Genomic DNA, 22,648 nt, shown 5'->3' with positions numbered 1-22,648 from the left:
CAAGTGAAAACAGTACCTCTTCAGAGTCCACCTTCAGAGGAATATCATGAAAGGGGGAAATGTAGTGACCAGCTACATTCTCTGTAAAGGAAAACAAAAACAAAAACACGGAATTAAAGTAATGGACTATCTTGTTCTTTAGAGCAATTATATTCTTACCCACTTTTAAATTTAAATAAGCTTTTAATGTTTTTTTTTCAAAATGAACTTTAACTCCCAACTTAAAGTTTAATTCAACTTTTAAAACTTGCTCCAATCTGATGACCAAAGAGAAAAACAGTAGTCCCACCCTTAAATTCAGGGGATACATTTCAAGACCCCAATGGATGCCTGAAACTGTGGATAGTACCAAACCCTACATATAATATGTTTTTTTCCTATACACACATAGCTATGATAAAGTTTAATTTATAAATTAGACACAATAAGAGAATAATATCCAAATTGCCAGTATCACTACTCCTACACTTTGGAGCCATTATTAAGAAAAATAAGGATTACTTGAATACAAGCTCTGTGAGGCCTGGGCAGTCGGTCTGACAACTGAGATATCTACTAAGGCTGGACAAAGGGATGACTCACACCCAGGACAGGGACAAAGCAGGGCAAAATAGGACAACAGCAGATTTCATCACGCTACTCAGAACAGTGTGGCGCACAATTTAAAACTTATGAAATATTTATTTCTGGAATTTTCCACTTAATATTTTCAGACCACATATGACCAAGGGTAACTGAAACTGTGAAAAGCAAAACCACAGACAAGGGGGACTGCTGTACATACCAAATCAACCACATTTGGGTTGCTGAAACCATTTACTTATTCCTCTGGCTTGCACATCGAAAGCAAAAAATGTCTAAATTAGACTAAAACCCCAAATAGGAAAAATCTTACTTTTGAAAAGAGACTCATTAATAAGTGAAATGGATTAAAACTGATGTGAATTTTCCCAAGAGAAACCTAACAGAATTCCCAATTTCCACCTACAATTCACGGGAACAAAGGATCAAAGGTCCTACCAAGTTAAAAGAAACAAATTATTTGTCCCACTCAAAGTGACAAGGATGATAATATTAAGGCAAAGCTTAAAACAAAAACAAACTTTGATAACAGAAACCATTCTATCCTCATCGCACACTGAAATGTATGTATAAAATACCTCTAAAAGTATATATTATTTAAATAAAATACAATAACCCAGTGCATACTTTTATTGGAATGCATGTTTCCAAAAGCTGAGCTTAACATAGCCACAGAAAATTTTCACTTTGTAACTTCCTAAGTCAGGGTATGTTCTACTTCTGGCCTGCTACTTCTTTGGTCTAATTTTCAAATTAAGACTTTAAAAATATCTTAATAAAAAAAAAATAAGGACTGGCTGACACTCTAGTAGCAATGAGTATACCTAGAACCCAAATTTTGGTTTCTAAATACCACTGTCCAGTGGAAAGAACTAGGGCCGGGCAAAGAATATACAAGATGAACCTGGAATATCCTGTAGTACCAGAAACCAACCAAGTGCTCAAAAAACAAAAGGTTTGGAGGTATCTCAAAGGGAAATGAAGCCAACCTGAAAGAGCTCCCCAACGCCAAAGCTGGAACAAGTTGAGCAACAAAATAAACAATGGGTACGGGCAAACCTTGGGCGTGGTTCCAGTCCACTGCAATAAAGAGAATATCGCAATGAGGCAAGTCACACAAACTTCTGGTTTCCCAGTGCATACAGAAGTCATGTTTACACTACACTGTAGTCTATTAAGTGTGCAACAGCATTATATTTAAAAAACAGTAATACACCTTAATTAAAAAATACTTTGTTGCTAAAAAGAAAATGCTAACCATCATCTGAGCCTTCAGTGAGTCATACTGGTAACACCAAAGATCACTGATCACACTGCACCTTAACAAATGTTATAATAATGAAAAAGTTTGAAATACTGTGAGAACTATCAAAATGTGACACAGAGATACCAAGTGAATAAATGCTGTTCGCAAATTGACGCCAACAGACTTGCACAACACCCTCTCGCCACAAAACTGTTTGTAGAAAACACATCTCCAAAGTACAACAAAGAGAATTCTGCACTGTTGTTGCAACCTTGCCAGATCTAAAATTATTCCAAAATAAAGTTTATTTAAACAAATGAAAACAAACCATGGCTTCAGTCCAATACAATCAGAAGTGTATAACTTAACAAGGGCCTCTTCTTATGTCGTGTGAGTTTTCCTTAGCACTTATCAATAGACTTGAAGAAAGATTTGTTGTTGTTGTTTGTTTTAGTTTGTTCTGTTATGCTGTCTACTGAATCCCCAGTATCCATAAGTTCCTAGCACTTAGTAGGCATTTAATAAATATTTGCTGAGCAAATACCTCTATTACTGTTTCATTTTTCTGTACAAGCTGTTAAAGTAATTTTTCTTTTCCCACCTTAGCAACAAAGTAACTCATGAAGGACCCCGGTGCACAAAGTAAGATAAAGAGGAGAAAAAGCACACAGTGGCAAAGGGTATAAAACTCACTATGATCTATAAAGCTCTTTTCCATCAGTTAAAAAGGATTCACCTTAAAAAAAAACTTCTCTTTTGCATACCACATCAAATTTCAAATTCTCTGCCTGATTTTAGTCTTCTATGAGCAACGCAAGAACAGAAAGAACAAAATTACCAGTTTGTTGCATGATTATTTACTTTTCTATAAATAACAAAGGTATTAAGTGGGTCACATTTACATATTTTCTATTAAAATAAAATATAGTGGTAGGAATTGGAAATGGTACAACAACTTTGGAAAACAGTTTGGCAGTTTCTTATAAAGTTAAACATATGACCCAGAAATCCTACTATTACATACTGAACCATGAAAACTGAAAACTTATGTTCACACAGAAACTTCTAGGTATATGTTTATAGCAGCTTTACTCAATAATCACAAAAATTGGAAGCAACCCAAATGTCCAACTGGTAACTGGATAAGCAAACTCTGTTGCACCCACACAATAGCATTTTAGTCAACAGTATGTTAGTCCATAATAAAAAGGAGTGAACTATTGATACACACAAGAAAATGAAAAAAATCTAAAATGTAATATGCTACGTGAAAGAAGCTAGACGGAAACAATTCCATTTAGATGACATTTTGGAAAAGGCAAAACTATAGGGATAAAGACCAGACCAGGGTTGCCAGAGGTTGAGGATAGAGGATGGAGCTGACTCGAAAGAGGGGCCACAAGGAAATTTGGGGGAGTGATAGACTGTTCTGTACCATGATTGTGGTGATGTTTAAATGAATCTGTGTTTCTACTAAAACTCAGAAATGTTCACCAAAAAAAAAAAGAGTATACTTTATTCTATGTAATTTTTAAAATAAATATATATGGAGGGAAAAAAAGGCAGTTAAGAAAAATATAGTATAGTAACACATAAATACAATCACTTATTCCAAATGACAACCACCCATCTGTGATTCTTTTCTCCGCTTTAAGTCACAAAGATAAGGTAGAATTTTGAAGAGAAGAAAGATGTAATCCTTTAGCAGACTACTTCAGTTGTTACATTCGGAACCTATCCTTGCAATGGAAATTAATAATAATCTCAGCTCTAAGAATTCAGGAAGTTGTACAAACCAGTAAAGTTTATTAAAATTAATGAGGTAGAGGAAACTTGACAGAATAGCTGGGCTGCCTTTGTAATTAAAAGTAAATGATACCTCTAGCACACTGATTTGGTGTTGTTTTCTTAAAGCTCTTGTTAATTGGGGACAAGCCCCAACAAACTTATTAAGATGTAAAAGGGGCACATGCTACTCAAGTATGAGGAAAAACAGGACTAGACTAGGCTGTGATCACTAAAAGCTAAAGATCTGAGAGAAGCGTGCTTAGATATCTCTCCCTTTAAATTGGGATTGAAATATATTCAAACACTAAGGTAACTTCAATATATACGTTAAAATTGTTTTCTAATTGCCATTTTGGAAGGCAAAAAGAATATTAATGTAATTGAATGGTCTGACTCAGATAGCCAAACCTACTAGAAGCCATTTGGATCATGCAATAGTTTAAATAAAAACAAAATAATAAAGAAAAGAGGAATAATTTCTGGGAAAATAAAAGAGGGCATTAGATCTCTGATAATTATAATGCTTTGATGGGCAACATACCAATAAATCTGCACAGGAACAATGAACACAGAGGCCAAGAGTCTGCCTTGTAGTTTCTGAGACTGATAAAGTCACTCGATTTCTCTGAAACTGAATTGTCTCAATTTTCTTCAATTAAGCAAGATACAATTTAGTACTACATAAAAGACAATGTACTAGATGTCGGAATACAAAAGTGCTAAAATGTGAGCAATGCCCACAGCGAAGACAGGGAGTATGCTACACATTACCAGAATCAGCATCATCCTGTAAATGTAAAAACAAAGGAGTCCTATTTGCAAGGCAGAAATAGAGACACAGATGTAGAGAACAAACACATTGGACACCAAAGGGGGAAAGTGGGGGTGGCAGGGATTGGGGGGGGGGGGGTTTAGGGGAATGAACTGGGAGGTTGGGATACCAAATTGTACACTCTAAATATACGCAGGTTATTGTATGTTAACTCTATCTCAATAAAAGTTCTTACACACACACACACACAAAGAAGTCCTGTTTGCAAGGCAGAAATAGAGATACAGATGTAGAGAACAAACATATGGACACCAAAGGGGGAAAGTGGGGGTGGCAGGGATGGGGGGGTGTTTAGGGGAATGAATTGGGATATTGGGATTGCCATATATACATTACTAATATAAAAAAAATCAAATTGTACACTTTAAATATATGCAGTTTATTTGTATGTCAATTATATCTCAATAAAAGTTCTTAAAAATTAAAAAATAATAATTCAAATCACTGACCTAAGTAAGGATGAGAATCCGTTAAAGATTTTCTAGTGTCAGTGCTGTAAGTATGCTATTAGGCACCACTTAAAGGGTATTAAGATTCTCTAAAGGCAGATTTAAAGATAGGTACAGGTACTCCCTGCTTTTTCAAAGTTCACTTTACACCACTTTACTTTTACAGAAGACCTACATTAGTGTCTGTTTTTGCTAACAGAAAGAAATTCAAAGAGGATTTCTGCTTTTACAAAAAGGCAAAAATCAAAAATAGCGTTTAGTGTGTTTTCCAGCAGCTGTTCCAGAGGCAGCCAGCACCCCTGAGCAGTGAGAGTGGCCTGGCCAAGCTCCTTCCCTGGGAACTACTGATCATCTCAGCAACAAGCTGCCATCGTTTTGAACTGTGTCTGTGAGCACCTGTGCTCTCTCCATTGATTCTGTGCATTCGTTAGCAAGATGTATCCTAAGGCAATGCTTCTTAGCTTTATGTCATTTCCGCTTACGAATGGTTTCATAGGACCGCTCCACTTCTGGATAGCGGAGAAACCTGTGCTACCTATCCCGATCCTCTATAAAATGAACGGGGTAATCTACATCATACCTATGAGCCATGGACAGAGAGACACAGTACATGCAGCAAGCACTGTGGCAATCACCTTTCAAAGATACAACTGAAGCACAGATTAGAAACAAAATCTTCAATTAGCACTTCATTATCTGTAGCTCAGATTGGTTGTTTCTTTAGAATTGAAACCAAGTTGTTGCCAATTTACTTTTATAAATATCTATTTTGTTGTTGTTTAAACAAAGCAATGCATGTGCATGGTTAAAAAAGAAAAGTCCGCACCTCTCTCCAATCCAGTTCCACTCAGAGCAACCCACCTTCACCTCAACTTACTTCAGATCTAGATGTTATCTTAATCTCTCTAAATATTTATATGGTTAGGTTTTAATTTACTATTTTAGAATATTGTCTACTGATTCCACCTCTGAGAGGTTAAGCTTTGTTCGTTTGACCCCAACTTATTCCCTTTAAATTCTCTATTAGCCAGCCTTAACACTTCACAGCTTTATTCCTTGCTCCACCAAACATATACACTGTTTCTTGACTCAACTAACCGGCTTTTTACCTCTTTCTTCATTCTTCTCTCTTCCAATTTTTATCTTCTGTACTTTTATTTTTTCATTTCAAGGCTGATAAAATCTTCTATAATCACACTGAGTTTTCTATGCTTTTCTTGTTAGTATATTTCCTAAGGATAAAAACCTGCATTGCTTGTTAAACAGATCTCTGGACCCCCATATCTAGTTAATCAGAATCTTAAGGAGAGAACTCTGGATATCCATATTATTAGAAAGCACCCCCCAATAATTCCTAAAGTCAGGCAAGTTTAAGAAACATTGTCTACGTGTTGATTTTTGGCCAGGTAGAATATCATAAGTAAATTTCCTTTCTTGTTCAGCTTCTATTGACTTGTGCTTCTAATTTCTTTCCTTCTATTGTCAGCCATAATCATATCTATCAATTATTCAAATGTCTCACCGCTTCCATAAAAGCTATGGAATTCTCTCCCTTCTCAAACAGCTCCCTTTGGAAATCTCATTCTCCCTGCTGCAACGTGGATTAGATGTTTCTCCGCGCCCTGAGACTCTGCTCTGTTGGTTTCCAGCTTAGAGCTGTTTTCTATATTCCACGCATTCACCTTTTTTGGTTTACTTACGTGTTCTGCAGGAGCGTATCCCTCACTTGTGCTGTGTAAGAAAGGATGCATGGGAGGTACATTTCCCAAGTCCTTAAATGTCTGAAACGTCTTGATTTAGACTTCACCGTAGATTAATGGTTGCCTGGGTAAATTCTAGGAGGAAAGATATTATCTCAGCATTCTGAAGGCGTTACTCCAGTCTCTGAGCTTTCAGTGCTGCTGGTTAAGTCAGATATCAGTTTGATTCTCAGTCCTTTGCAGGTGACCTCGCTCCCCTGTCCCCAATCCCAGGGACTTTTAGAGTCTTCTTTATTAAAAGCTTCAGTTTTCTGAGATTTCACAGTAAAGTGTCTGGGACTCAGAACACTGGGTACTTAAATTCTTAGCTCTCTTCTATTATTCCTTTGAAAATTCTTCTTCATTTTGTCTGTTCTTTCTTCCCAAAACTCACATTAGCCAAATGCTAGACCTCCTAGATTAAATCTCGACATCTCTTCTTCTACCTGATTTTTTGCTGTCTCTGACATTTTGTTCTATTTTCTGGTAGATTTCTTTACCTTATGTTCTAGCTTCTCTGTGTCAGCTTTCTAGGGCTGCTATAACAAATTATCACACACTTGGTGGCTTAAAACAACAGAACACCATTCGACCCACTACACCTTCCACTGACTTCTTTGTCTTAACAATCACATTTTTAATTTCCAGGAGTTCTTGTTCTCTGACTGCCTTTTCTTCATAGCCTCCTCTTCCTTCTTAATGGGTGCAATTGCCCCTGAAATCTCACAAGACACCCACGTGACTTTGAAAAATTCAAGTTCTCCTCCTTCTACTTTCTTTTTTTCGCATTTAGTTTATAAGGTTTTCTTAAAATCATTCATTCAGTAAATATGTACTGAACACATACAGTATACCAAGCACTGTTTCAAGTACTAGCTATACAAATTCCTTGCTTTTATGGAACTTATATTCTGGTGGAAGGGACAGTATATAGAAGCAATGAATATGAATATGTTTTTAGCTCTATCAAGTACAGGGCAAGAAAAGAGGGGAAAATGGAAATAGGGAAATGCCAGGGAAGATCTCTCTGATAGGTAACATTCCAGCACAGAGCTGAATGAAGTGAGGATGTCGGTCAAGCAGACATCTAGAGAGCAACACTACACGCGGTGTGCTGTGCAGTGACAGCACCGCACTCAGAGGTGCTGAGGCAGGAATAAGCAGGGCAGGCCTGAGAAACAGCCAGGAGGCCAGGCTGGCTGAAGCACAACGATCAAAAGGAAGAGAGGTCAGCGATGAACTCAGAGAGGAAGCAAGCCCAGGATCAGGTCACACGGGAACCTGCGTACGAGGAGCAGAACCTGGCATGATCAGACTTACAACTTAAAGAATCAAGATGACTGCTGGTGGCAAGCAGACTTCAGGGAACAACGGTGGAGGCGGGTGAAGAATCAGGAGGCTACTGCAATTGGTCAAGTGAAAGACGATGGTGACGTGGATATAGCGGCAAGGGTGGGAGTGGCGAGAACTGCCTTCTGCATACATTTGGAAAGCTGGCCTGAAGGGAGAGACTAATGAACTAGATGTGGGCTGAGAGCAGTGGTGATGCAACAACCATCCCTAAGTCACTGGTTATAGGTGTGAGGACAGAAAGAAACAGTTGGGGGAAGGTGGGGGATCAGGAGCTGTTTTGTATACATTAACCGTGAGATGCTTCCTAGACATTTCAGTGGAAATACTGAGCACATTTACTGCATCTGTAAATCTAGAGCTCAAGAAGAGACAAAGGCTACTGTGACAAATCTAGGATGCATAGATGGTATCTCAAGCTACATGACTGGATGGGATCATCTAGAGCAAAAGTGACAACAGAAACTCTGGCCCATGGGGCCAAATCTAACACATGACCTGTTGTTATTTTTATAAATAACCTCCTGTTGGAACACAGCCATACTCATACTTTTACTCTCTGGTTGCTTTTGCCCTGCAACACAGAGTTAAGTAGTTGGGAGAGACCACATGTTTTGCAAAGCCTAAACTATTCACTATCCGGCCCTTTTCAGAAAGGACTTGCCAAGCCCTGCCCTAGAAAGAGAACAGATAGGAAAGTGGGCTAAATGCTGAGTCCTGGGTTGTTTCAAAGGTTAGAGGTAAGATCAGAGTATCCAGCAAGGGAGGCCGCTGACGGAGAAGCCATCGAAGGAAGATAAAAGCATCACCCCAGAAGGAAAAAGAAAATATTTCAAAGAAGAAAGAGGGCTTGATTGTGAAAACACTGTAGAGAATTCACAGCTCTCACTGTTGAGAATTTTAAACTGATCGTTAAATTGGCCACATGGAGGTCACCTTTTGACAGAGCTGTTTGGTAGACAGGGTAGCAGTGATGAAAACCTGGCTGAAGGTGATTCCCGACAATTTGGTTTATATTTAATAAGAGACTAGAGAACACTGATGTGTGCACAGAGAGGCTTGGTGAATAGCCAGTCTCCCTCGGAGACATGTGGCTTAGAGGCGGGCTGTGACATGGGGAAGTTCCCTGAATGTCACAGACCAGAGCTCTGTTGGGCAGCAACACCATCAGGTTGTCCTACTGACCTCCAACCACTGTCTTCAATTTCTATGGAAGGAACTGGCCCGTCGCCTAAGCCCCAGGCCTGCATGGTGAACATCTGTGTGCTATCCCATAATAAAGCTTAAGTTGTACCCCCTCTGTCAAGCTCCACATCTCTCTCTCACCCTCTCTCCGATCTGACATCAACATGTCCACAAACTCTCTGAGGTTCTGCGAAGCAGTTCAGCTTCTTCCAAAACTACAGCCCCTTGAAGCACAAAGACTTCAGCTGGGACCACCTCCGTGTTGCTTCACCAATAACCACACCACCATCTGCTTTTCTTCTTTATAAATATCTTGAAATCACCAGCTCTGATGGCTCCTTATGTGTCAGGGTTATGCTTTTTTACCCACCTACTATCACTTTAATAGGATATTTATTAGGAGGGGATAAGATAAACAGTCGTAGTCACCCTGTCATCCTCTCCTGGTATTTCACTTTGTCAAAAATCAGACTACATACCTACTAGGCGTAAGCTAATGAATTCTACCAGGCCCATCAATATACACTAGATATTGCCAAAGAGTGTCAAAATTTTCCCTTTAACTGGGCTGAAATGAGATTTTATTCTATCATTTTGTAAGTAATCTATAACATATGTTTTTCTCTTATAACTGCAAGTTGGCTCAGGATGAAAGTTTACTACTTGTGTTAGCAAGTGAGAAAACTGAATGAACTGCAAAATTTATACCTGATTCTATATGTTATATACACCAAATAGCTACATGTATGCCAAGTACCAACATACTATTACACATCATTACTAAAACCATTTATAGAGATTCTTATCGGAAGCTGTAGCAATGACAAAAACCAAATAAATATAACTAATGTTTACATTCACACAATAACCACTATGATCTACTATGTCAATTCAAGTTCTATGATATGGGTCAAATTTAAAAAAAAAAAAAGGTTACAGGAATTCACATTTAAGACTCAAACCCACGTTTCATGTATTACAGTATACTTTATTAAGTCCAAATGTGTGGTACGTTCAATGGCAGATTCCTCCTACTATTCAAATGACGTACTTAAAAAGAAAAAACATATAGTAATTTCAACATAAGCATATCCTTACTACAAATGATAAAACAAATTCATTGTTAAAGAACTGCATGATTCATTCTCATGCTAAATGAAAGCAACTTGAATTATCTACAGCACTATTTCTCTAAGTGAACCAGTCACCTATCCCATAGTAAAAAAAAAATCCGAACTACGAAAAGTGTAGCTTCTCCTCATCCTTTCAGAAAAGTTAAAAAATCTAAAATAATGAATTTTCAAGTTATTAACAAAACAAAAACACGTAGACTACCAAAAGAATATTGGTATGCAATGTCTTTGGTCCCATATGAAAAGTCCTACTTCACTATGATTTCACAGCTAATTCAAAAGACTACAGGTCAATACCCATTAAAACTATGAGACTTGTAATTAATAAATTGGGACATACTCGAAGTATTCAATTCTATCCACATTCCATCATTCTCACTTTTCACAAAATGTAACAACAAGAATTTTGGTCTTAAAATCAAAAGGGAAAAAGAAATAACACATGTTAAACATTAACCATGTGCCACGTATGAGACACTGATAATCTTTACAAACATGGTCTCATTTAACTGCCACAGCAGCTCTACAAAATCATCAGTGCTATCCCCATTTTACAGATGGAGAAATTAAGCTAAGGGATGTCAAGTGATGCCCAAGATAGTCAAGCCAGGCCTATAACCTAAGTGTTCTGACTATTAGTCTAGAACCCAGTGCTTCTCAAATAGAATTCCATGAAACTCTAGAGTTACTAAGATGTCAATAAATGTTCTGAGAAACAAGGGCTCTGGGATTCAAAAGTTTGGGACAAGTTACTTTACATAACAATTTCCAAGACCTTTAATATGCACATTGTGACTCCCCAAGGTGATAAAATGGGAAGTATTTTGCTAACTTATTAAACCATGAAGCTCTTCCTTTAAAGAAAACCTAGGAACATACCATGGGATGCTTGTGCTCAACTAAGCAGTTTGGAAATGTTCAAGTCCAATCCCCTTTCCATGGTTTAATAAGATGAGGTACACAGAGGTCCAATTACTCACTCAAGGCCACACAAAAAGCTAATTACAGGGCCAGGAGCCCTCATGATTCCCACCAGGATGTTCCTTCCCCTCTGTCACCCTGTCTCACTTCAATATTGTTCCTACAAAGTTCAACACCAATTAAAAGGGGGGAAAACGTATTGCATCTATCATTTATTCTAATTCTTCTGAATGGTGGTAAAGAGAACCATTTACAGAAATGAACTGCAAAAAAGTCTACCTCCCAACTGCACCAGTATTTCAGAGGCTTGGGACACATCTGGAAATGGGGGAAATGACTCCACTGTAATAATACTAAACAATAGTTTTTAGCCAAGTAGTGCTATGTTCAGGCTCTTCTTTGAAGGGAGAGAACTGCACCATGTTACTGCACACACACACTGCCAGAATATAAAATACCCAATTTGTAACCATGTTTATAATGAGCAAATTGTTCAGTTTCCCCCTTACTCCTGAACCCTAAAGGGGCTTCCTTTCACTTTGTCCTACCCCTTCCAGCAAGCAATAAGCAGTCCTGGGCCAAGGCTGCCATCTGGTGTTCAGTTCAGGAATTGTTCAACCCAACAACACCTTCCAGTGACCATCTCACCACCTGGCCCCTCCCCCAAACCACACCCGCCTTTCTTCCAATTTATGCCCATTTACCTCAGTAAAACCTTTTTTTTCTTCTTTTCTATCATTTGTTCCAAAGGAGTGAAATATATATATATATATATATATTTTATTTGCGGTATTCCAGTTAAAGAAAATCATGAGTCTGAAATACATTTGCAGCTAAAGAAACAAACTACAGTGAGGACAGAAAGACACTGGAACTCACCAAAAAAGACACCCCACATCCAGAGACAAAGGAGAAGCAGCAACGAGATGGTAGGAGGGGCGCAATCGTGTTAAAATCAAATCCCATAAATGCTGGATGGGTGACTCACAAACTGGAGAACTGTTACACCACAGAAGTCCACCCACTAAAGTGAGGGTTCTGAGCCCCACATCAGGCTGCCCAACTTGGGGGTCCAGCAACGGGAGGAGGAATCCCCAGAGAATCAGACGTTGAGAGCCAGCAGGATGTGACTGCAGGACCTCCACAGGACTGGGGGAAACAGAGACTCCACTCTTGGAGGGCACACAAAATAGTGTGCTCACCAGGACCCAGGGAAAGGAGCAGTGACCCCATAGGAGACTGAAACAGATCTACCTGCTGGTGCTGGAGGGTTGCCTGCAGAGGTGGGGGCAGCTGTGGCTCACCGAGGAGACAGGGGCACTGGCGGCAGGGGTTCTGGGGAGTGCTCATTGGCGTGAGCCCTCCCAGAGTCCACCATTAGACCCAGCAAAGAGCCTTTAAGCTCCAATGCTAGGTGGCCTCAGGCCAAACAACCAGCAAGGTGGGAACACAGCCCCACCCACTGGCAGGCAAGCAGATTAAAGTTTTACCGAGCTCCACCCACCAAATGGGATTAAAGTCTTACTGAGCTCTGTCCACCCAGCCCTACCCACCATCAGTCCCTCCCATCAGGAAGCACCCAGGAGCCTCCTAGATAGCTTCCTCCACAAGAGGGCAGACAGCAGAATCAAGCAGTATCAGCAATATTTCATTCTGTGCAAATGAAAATCACAGCCACAGAAAGATAGAGAAAATGAAAAAGCAGAGGACTTTGTACCAGATGAAGGGACAGGATAAAACCCCAGAAAAACAACTAAAGGAAGAGGAGATAGGCACCCTTACAGAAAAAGAATTCAGAATAATGATGGTGAAGATGATCCAGGACTTTGAAAAAAGACTGGATGCAAAGATCGAAAAGTTTACCAAAGACCTAGAGGAATTAAAGAGCAAACAAACAGAGATATGCAACACAATAACTGAAATGAAAAATACACTAGAAGGAACCAAGAGCAGATTAACTGAGGCAGAAGGGCGAATATGTGAGCTGGAAGACAGAATGGTGATAATCAATGATGTGGAAAAGAATAAAGAATAAAGAATGAAAAGAACTGAAGACAGCTGAAGAGACCTCTGGGACAACATTAAATGCACCAACATTCGCATTATAGGGGTCCCAGAAGGAGAAGAGAGAGAAAAAGGACCCGAGAAAATATGGGAAGAGATTCTAGTTGAAAACTTCCCTAACATGGGAAAGCAAATAGCCATCCAAGTCCAGGAAACACAGAGTCCCAGGCAGGATAAACCCAAGGAGAAACACACCAAGACACATAGTAGTCAAATGGACAAAAATTAAAGACAAAGAAAAATTATTCAAAGCAACAAGGGAAAAATGACAAATAACATACAAGGGAACTCCCATCAGGGTAACAGCTGATTTCTCAGCAGAAACTCTGCAAGCCAGAAGGGAGTGGCATGATATATTTCAAGTGATGAAAGGGAAGAACCTACAACCAAGAATACTCTACCCAGCAAGGATCTCATTCAGATTCGATGGAGAAATCAAAAGCTTTACAGACAAGCAACAGCAAAGAGAATTCAGCACCACCAAACCAGCCCTACAACAAATGCTAAAGGAACTTCTCTAAGCAGGAAACATACGAGAAGAAAGGACCTACAAAAACAAAACAATTAAGAAAATGGTAATAGGAACATACATATCAATAATTACCTTGAATGTAAATGGACTAAATGCACCAACCAAAAGACACAGACTGGCTAAATGGATACAAAAACAAGACCCATATATATGCTGTCTACAAGAGACCCACTTCAGACCTAAGGACACATACAGACTGAAAGTGAGGGGATGGAAAAAGATATTCCATGCAAACGAAAATCAAAAGAAACCTGGAGTAGCGATACTTATATCAGATAAAATAGACTTTCAAACAAAAAATGTTACAAGAGACAAAAAAGGACATTACATAAAGATCAAGGGATCCATCCAAGAAGAGGAGATAACAATTATAAATATACATGCACCCAATATAGGAGCACCTCAATACATAAGGCAAATGCTAACAACTATGAAAGAGGAAATGCAAGGCAGAAATAGAGACACAGATGTAGAGAACAAACACATGGACACCAAGTGGGGAAAGCAGGGAGGGTTGGGGGGGAATGAATTGGGAGATTGGGATACCAAATTGTACACTCTAAATATATGCTGTTTATTGTCTGTTAACTGTATCTCAATAAAAGTTCTGGAAGGAAGGAAGGAAGGAAAGAAAGAGGAAGAAAGAAGAAAGAAAGAAAAAGAAAGAAAGAAAGAAAGAAAGAAAGAAAGAAAGAAAGAAAGAAAGAAAGAAAGGAAGGAAAAGAAAAGAAAAGAAAAGAAAAGAAAAGAAAGAAAAGAAAGAAAGAAAGAAACTACAGTGAGAGGCCAATATTGCCTCAAAAACCCTAATAGAGGCCCAGCCCCAACAGATAATGTTAAGAGTACCTATTATTCATCCAATGCCTCCAAGGACTATCAGCACTAAGAAGGACCCTGAAGATCACTGGAAGGTCAACTGCTTCATTTTACAGCTAAAGAAACTGACCATGTAAGAAATGAAGCCATCACCTAGCCAACAGCACATAGTGAGCTGCAGCAGAGCCAGAACTAACGCCTAAGATTCCTCATTCTAAAGTCAGTGCTCAGTGGGCTACACCATATGCCCCAGAAGCCTCAAGACTGTTTTCTTCTCAGCCAACATTCAAATAATTTTATTTGAATTTTTTAGGGTGTTTTATATTTTCCTTAATTAGTTATATTGATATTACGCATCTCTTGAGGTTAGGGCCTGTAACTAAAATTTCTTCAGTGCCACAGCTAATAGTGTCCAGCACACTTCATAGATATTTATTGACTTTTTGGTCTCTCATTTATTACTGTATTTATTGCAAATCTAGAATACTTTCAGCATTTGATGGGTGCAACAGCTTTTATGTACTTAAAAACCTAACTGCCATTTTATAACGGTGTTTCTATGGAAAGCTGTTCTTCAGACCATCACTTTGTAACCTTCTGGACGACCCATTCAGAAATCTGTGTCTTCTTGTTAGTGGTTCCTCTCTATCTGATCAGTCTTGACCAAATAAGGATGGAAAAAGAATATGGAGTCAATTCTGAAGAAAATGGGAATTTTAGTATCAGCTGCATTACAACCACAGAACTATGCAAATTCAGTTTTCCCTCCTATAAAACATTCCTCAAGGCTAAGCTCAAGTATGATACGTGTAACATCTTATAAATTACAGGTATTAATAACTATCACAAATATTATTAACAACAGAGTTTGTATGCTACACCCTGTGACTAATCACCTTGCATACACACTACACCATGTTATTCTTACAGCCCTATTTTACCGACGGCTCAGCAAGTTAGGAAACTCGTCCAGGGTCACAGAGGTACGAGCTAAAGAACCCAGGATTCGAGCAGATATCTGAGAGCCTCTAGTGCTGGTGTTCCTAAGAGGTGGGCGAAAGCAAGGCCGCCTTTACAGAAAAAAAGGGTTCTACTCCCCTAGGGGCTCTGAAATCAGGGAGGCATGAAAGCAACTCAGCCGACCTCGCAATTTCACATCACAGCTAACCTACACAGCGAAGCATCCGGGTGCAAAGAAAAATATGAGAATAATGGGGACCCGGGGGTTTCCCCATCTCGGTCGGCCAGGTCCGTGCCCCAGGTCGCTTCGCCCTCTGGGTTTGCTCAATTTGCGGAGAAGAAGGGGCTGCTTTGGAACCGACGAGGCTCCCGATCGTGGATCGCACTCGAGGTGCAAACTCGCGAGTATTAAATTCACGTCGCTGGGAGATCCTCCATCACAGTCCCCGCCCCGAAAAAGAAGAACCACTGGACCAGGCGTCTCCGGGGTCCCGCCTGCCTCTCCAATCGCGGGCGGCCCTCCCCCCAGGGAGGCGCTCTGCTACGCCCACCCGGAGGGCGGGCCGACGGGCGGACGCCTCTCCTCCGGGTTCCCCCGCAGAGTTGCGCGTACCCAGGACGGCGGCGGGGTCTGGGCCGACGACGGCGGCCGGACGGTCGGCCGGGCCAGGGGACCGGGCGCGCCCCCACGCGCTCCGCCCGCGGCTCCGGGAGGGCGGTTGGCCGGACGCGGGGAGACCCCGGTGCGGCCCAGCCTGCCGCCCCGCGTCTCTGCGCCCCGCTTTCGGGGACTCCGGCCGCCGCGCCCATCTCCGGCGGCTCCCGCGGCTCGGCGCGGGCCCTCGCGCGCGCGAGAAGGTGGCCTGGACCGCGCGGCGATGGCGGCGGGCCCGACAGCGGGAGGGATGCAGGCCGCCCGCGCTCCCGTCCGCAGCCCCCGGCGCGGCGCGCGGCTACTTACTGAAAAAGACGCGGTAACCGGGGGAGTGGGGCTGGCCGCGCTCCTCCGTGCGGTACAAGGCCATGGCGCGGCGCGGCCCGGGCCCCGCGCTCGCTCCCCGCGGCAGGCGGGCGGCGGCGGCGGGGGCGCCCACCCGCCAGGCCCCGCTGGTGCGCAGCAGCGGCAACAGCGCGCGCATGGCGTAGACTCGGGTCCGGCTTCGCGCGGGTGGTGCCGGGGGACCGGCCCGGCCGCGCGCCAGCGCCCCCTGCCGCCCGGAGTCGTCACTCCCGGCCCGGGGCTTGGAACCCCGCCCCCTCCAAGCTGGGGCCCGGGAGACCGCTCTTTGAACTTGGAGCGCTTGCCGGGAATGCACAAGGTACCCACAAGCGAGGCCGGGGTTCAAAGATGATCAAGACAAGATCCACCACCCCTGAGGCGCTCACTGCCCCTCATGAATGCATACATGCATTCACTCCTTTACTCACGCATCCAGACAGAATTTACTATCATAATTTTTATTATAGGGGTTTAATATTGAGTGATTACTCTGTCCAAGCACTGCTCTAGATTCTGTCCTATGTAGGAGACAAGCATGCATGCACGCAAAAACATCACTATGAGACACGATGATCAGGCCTCCTTGTGAGGACTTGACCTTGACATGACTTAGAGAACCAAAACACGGTAGCTTCCTCAAATGCCTTCTCCATGAAGCCCTTTCCTATTTAACCCAAGTAGAAGTGATTTATCCTTCCTTTTTCTTACGTTTTCATTCCTACAGTGGCACTTGGTACTGTGTCTCTATGTTTGTGAACTTGACCATTTCCCCCCAACTGGCCCGCTGCGTTGTTTACCTTGCAAGCACTTAAGATTTGAGATTTAGTATTTTTGAAGAACTGAGCATGCGTCGTGCCTTGCGTAGCTAATGGCTCCTTTGTTGTTGAGTTCAATTGTTCCCGGAACTCCTTCTCTACCAGATCTTTCTCATAAGCATATGAAATTCTGGTTATCGGTTTTACAGAAAAACTTCCGGAATCATCGTCTACAGGCGCTATCTCCACTCTTTCATATTCTTCCCTTGTCTCGGTCCAGATAGCTTCCTCCACCTTCACAAGGTTATCAATGACCTCCTTGTCAAATATGAAGGTCAGTTCTTGTAATAAATCAGAATGCGAGAGTCCAGAAGAGAGCATTAGACGGTTTTAAATAAGAAATTAAAACTTTTACAGAAAATTAAATATTTCAGTTATTTAGTCTATAAAAGTACAAGCAAGAAGAGTAGTAAATTTATATTATACATCTGAAACATAATATTGTACATCAGCTTTACCTAAATAAATTTTTAATTAAAAATAGATTAAAATATAAAAAGAGAAGAGTAGCAATATTACAAAAAGAGGCAAAAAATTTCACTTTTGATCTTTGCAAAAACTAAGTGAAATTGTCTTAATTAAAAGAGAAGCCATTTTAAAAATAAACATCTCCTAAACTACTGTAATAAAAATTAGCTACTAAGTGAAATGTTAGTAAGCACAATGAATACATAAATTTATGAAAAATATAATTCCGACTTAAAATCCTGGCTCTTGCGAGATAAGACAAGCATCTTTATGTAACATTGTTAATTAATTTATAGTAATTAAGTCACGATTACAGATCTGATCCAGTTCAAACGAGTTAACCTCTCTGTTCCATGGCTACAAACTACATCCTCTGGTTATTAATGTTAACAAGATAGACAAGATTTTTAAAAACTGACGGAAACAAGCTTTTACTCACAAAAACCTGAAAGCAGAAATCTTACCAAGATGATCTATAGTCATCATGTAACTTTATATAGAGAGGGTTGTACTTACATCTATTTAGGCAGTGGTCAGGATTTTGATCAACATCAGTGTCTGGAGGTAAGGGATACAGGGCTCTCCTATATGAGGGAGCCACGTTATTTCTATCCTGTTGCTCTGATGTGTGTGATCTCCATCACTAAGGTAACCCTCATAGTTCAAAACACATCCCAGAAATTACATACACCACATATACTTGCATCCCACTGAGCAGCACTTAGTTGACTGTCCATAGCTAACTATAAATTAGCAGTCTTTTTTCTGGGTGGTCATAAACCCAGATAAAAATTAGGAGCCATGCTGCTACAGAAAAAAATGGAAACCAAATATTGGCAAACAACCAGCCGTCTGCCACACATGTCATTTTCTTTTCCTTTAGTTCAACTTGCTTGGAAAGGTCTATGAGAAGTTTACATATTTCTGCTCCAGTTGTGAACAAGATTCACATTCCTGGACGCCTGAGTTCTTTCAGCATCTCCAATTACTTCATGACAGTTATAATTAGGAGACTGGTCTACCCAAGTTCCCAAAAGGATGTCTAGAAAATATTGTCAATAGTCACGACTTAGATCATAGATCCTAAAATGTTTTTGTCAACAGCGGTGGCTTTGTAATCTGTCAACTTGATTAGGCTAAAAACTGTAAGGTGGACTCTCCCATAAAAAAGAGGGAAATTTCTTTTGTGCATATATCACAGTGGCAGTGTAATTTTATTTTTTCCTCATGTAGAAAAAAAGCATAATTTTTCTATCAACCTTTGAAGTTCAGATGTTTCAACAAGGCAAAATCCTATTGGGATACAGTTGTGGGCTAATTTCTAATTATCTATATGCTCTTAGAATAAGATCAGACATTCCAGGTGTCTGATTCTTAGACATATTATTGCTCCATGGCATTCAAAATGATGGCTTTCTTTTCTTTTTTTTTTTTAATTGAGGTATAGTTGATGTACAATATTATATAACTTTCAGGTGCAACGTAGTGTTTCACAGTTTTTAAAGGTTATATTCCATTTGCAGTTGTTATAAACTATTGACTGTATTCCCTGTGTTGTAAATATATCCTTGTAGCTTATTTATTTTACACACAGTAGTTTGTATCTCTTAATCCCCTACCCCTATCGTGCCCTTCCTGCCCTCCCTCTCGCCACTGGTAACCACAAATTTGTTCTCTATATCTGTGAGTCTGTTTCTTTTTTGCTGTATTCACTAGTTTGTTGTATATTTTAGGTTCCACATATAAGTGATATCATACAGTATTTCTCTTTCTCTGGCTTATTTCACTTAGCATTAATACCCTCCAAGTCCATTCCTGTTGTGGCAAATGGCAAAATTTCATTCTTTTTTGGAATAGTGTTAAACAATGGCTTTCTCTAGAGAGTGGTGAAAAGAAGAATTCTTCCTCAAATTAACACTCTAAAGTTTCCTAACACTTGTAGTTGTCCATTGGGAGAATCCAGCACATAGTTCTAAGGGCCCTCTGGCCAACAGCTTTCCTTAACTCTGGCGACATGTGTACTGGTAATTGCCAACAAGTTATGTGCATCCTGACTTGAAGAAGCTAATAAAAATATTCAGCTTTTTTAGAATATGAAATGTTTACTTAAAAGGAAATATTGACACTTGTTACTTTGCAAATTATATTTTCAGGTGTTACCTAGTTTATCTTGCATTCAGAACAGTAAATAATGAATTTTATTAAATGTTTTCACTTATTGTTAATCCCTTACATCCTCGTCTTTCATTCCCTACAATTTACTGAAATCTTTAAGAAACAAAATTAAGTGTGTAATGTCAATAAGAAATAATAGGTAAACCAGGTTAAAGTTCTTTAAAATTTTAAAATATGATTTTCTGAGGGTAATATTTATTACCCAATACTTATTATTTCAGATTTCGCCCAATGATGGGCTTCCATCATTGACATGTCCTGCTATTGTCAGGCACCAAGTATAAGTCTCAATTCGAGGAGTTTACAAGTTGGAGAGTAACGACAAATACATACAAAACCATTAAATAACATTTCCAGACTTTGTAAAATACACCAGAGGTTGTTGAATAGGGAACTGATTTTATAAACTGTTAGTTTAGGAAAACACTTAGAATTAACGTGTAGGAAGGACCAGAATAGGAAGTAAAAGACAAGGTGTGTCTAGATATTGACAACTCAGATATCAGGTGATAAGGACCCAGACGTTAGTCCTGGTAGTGGGTATAGAAAGGAATGTTGGAGTCAAGAAAATTTACAAAATTTGATGCCAAATAGAAAGTAATGGATTAGAGAAGAGTCAAAAAAAAAAAAAAAAATCACAGGGACTTCCCTGGTGGTGCAGCGGTTAAGAATCTGCCTGCCAATGCGGGGGACACGGGTTTGAGCCCTACTCCAGGAAGATCCCACATGCCACGGAGCTACCAACCCCGAGAGCCACAACTACTGAGCCCATGTGCCACAGCTACTGAAGCCCGAGCACCTAGAGCCGATGCCCCACAGCAAGAGAAGCCACTGCAATGAGAAGCCCAAGCACTGCAACAAAGAGTAGCTCCCCTCACCACAACTAGAGAAAGCCCAAGAGAAGCAACAAAGACCCAACACAGCCAATAAATGTTTTTATTTTAAAAAATCACTCAATTTTTTATACAGAAGAAGAACAACATGTGATGTTATTGTCAGATAAAAGGAAATAAAAGTGGGAGATTAACTTGGAGGTAAAATGATAAATTTGTCTTGGGACATGTTGAGTTTGAAACAATGCAGACAGCTCTTATTGAAGATGGAATTCTTTTCACTGGCTGGATTCTCTGAAGAGCAGACTCCAAGATCAAGTTTAGTACGCTCAGTGTTTACTAGGTTGTACCCTTGGAACCAGTATTTGGAAATGAAGGTAAGAGGGAGTTGAGCTGTGATGCAGGCTCAACAACCACCTCAGCTGACCCCGCAGAACATTCCAGAGCTTAAATGCCCAGTTAGAATCACCCAGTGTGGGGCCAAAATCATTTTATAACCCCAGTGACTGGATGGATTCCCTGCAGAGGGGCATGACTTGGACAAAGTAGACAAGGCCATTCCTGGAGAGGCTAACAGCTGAAGCAAATAGCTCTTCACTAACCAGGCACATCCCAGTAACTCCCACAACTATGAAACTGGTAGAGATGGGAGTTGGAGCTAGAGAAAAATTAGATTTGTAGTGAATCCAGTTCTGTTTCTGCTTCATTGGGAAACAACACAAAGTCTACCATGGTTGTAGCTGGCATTTTCTAAAATGCTGGATTACCTTCATAGCAAATTAAAGAATTTTAGAATTGCGGAACAGTCGTGTATGTGTTAACTTTTATAAAAGCACCATATGTCTCTGAAATGAATGATTATCCTGACCTACAACACAATAAATAAGTTAAAAAGTTTGCTAATCGCCATTGCTCACGCTTGCTAGCCAATAGCTAGGTTTGGGGGCAGGGTCATGAAATATAGCAGTAGTCAGTAAAAGGAATGAGAATTTTAAAACAAGTCTGAACATTTTCTAACTTATCTGCTTAGGGACACATAGATTGTGATAGTTCACTGACGTTTCGAACACTTTATCTAAAGGGGCAACTTTATTTTTTTTAATCGTTTTTAATTTATTTATTTTGGCTGTGTTGGGCCTTCTTTGCTGCATGGGGGCTTTCTCTAGTTGCGGCGAGCAGGGGCTACTTTTTGTTGTGGTGTGCGGGCTTCTCATTGCAGTGGCTTCTCTTGTTGCAGAGCACAGGCCCTAGAGCATGCAGGCTTCAGTAGTTGTGGCACATGTGGGACTTTCCTGGACCAAGGCTCGAACCCGTGTCCCCTACATTGGCAGGCGGATTCTTAACCACTGCACCACCATGGAAAGTCCCTAAAGGGGCAACTTTAAAAATATTTTTATGTTACCAAACATTTAAATTTTGTCATATTATCAAAGAAATGTTCAAAAATATTTCTAAATATTATCTAGAGTTCTGTTCATCCACTTTTTGTCAGCAATACTTTTTGCTTCTAACTACATGTCAAAGTTCTATATCATTTCTCAGTTAAATATTATCATTCTGTTGAGAAACAGTTATTATCATAACAGTACAAAAACTTTGCAGAGCAGAGCTGCTGTACTTATCTAGTATACATACCTTTGGACTTTTACATGAGAGAGGAATAAACATCTATTTTATATAGGCCCCTGTTTTTGTTTTTGTCTGTTGGTTCTCCAGCTGAACTTAATTCTAATCTTAATTTTTTTCTTCTTGCATAGGAA

General features: G+C 40.3%; 1 protein-coding gene across 10 annotated transcripts in view; it reads right to left on the bottom strand.

Annotated features, from left to right (window-relative positions):
• PPA2 (inorganic pyrophosphatase 2) overlaps positions 1–16,769 on the bottom strand; it is a 96,690-nt gene extending 79,921 nt beyond the window's left edge. For 8 of the 10 annotated variants that reach the window (XR_009048732.1, XR_009048733.1, XR_009048734.1 and 5 more), the window contains exons 1-2: positions 16,559–16,769; positions 17–81 (exon numbers count right to left, since the gene is read on the bottom strand). Coding sequence is in view for 7 of the 10 variants with exons in the window: in XM_057705190.1 (XP_057561173.1) it covers positions 17–81; positions 16,559–16,736 (243 nt within the window). In the remaining 3 variants the exon portion in view is untranslated. Of the gene's footprint in view, positions 1–16; positions 82–1,571; positions 1,663–6,597; positions 6,732–16,558 lie in introns of those variants that run through there. The other 2 variants (XM_057705192.1, XM_057705197.1) reach the window with 2 other exon arrangements.
• Positions 16,770–22,648: the final 5,879 nt, after the last annotated feature.

The sequence above is a fragment of the Hippopotamus amphibius genome, chromosome 13 (genome assembly GCF_030028045.1).
Source record: "Hippopotamus amphibius kiboko isolate mHipAmp2 chromosome 13, mHipAmp2.hap2, whole genome shotgun sequence".
Classification (NCBI taxonomy): Eukaryota; Metazoa; Chordata; class Mammalia; order Artiodactyla; family Hippopotamidae; genus Hippopotamus; species Hippopotamus amphibius.
Note: the sequence above shows the minus strand (reverse complement) of the source record. Positions and strands in the feature narration are given on the sequence as shown.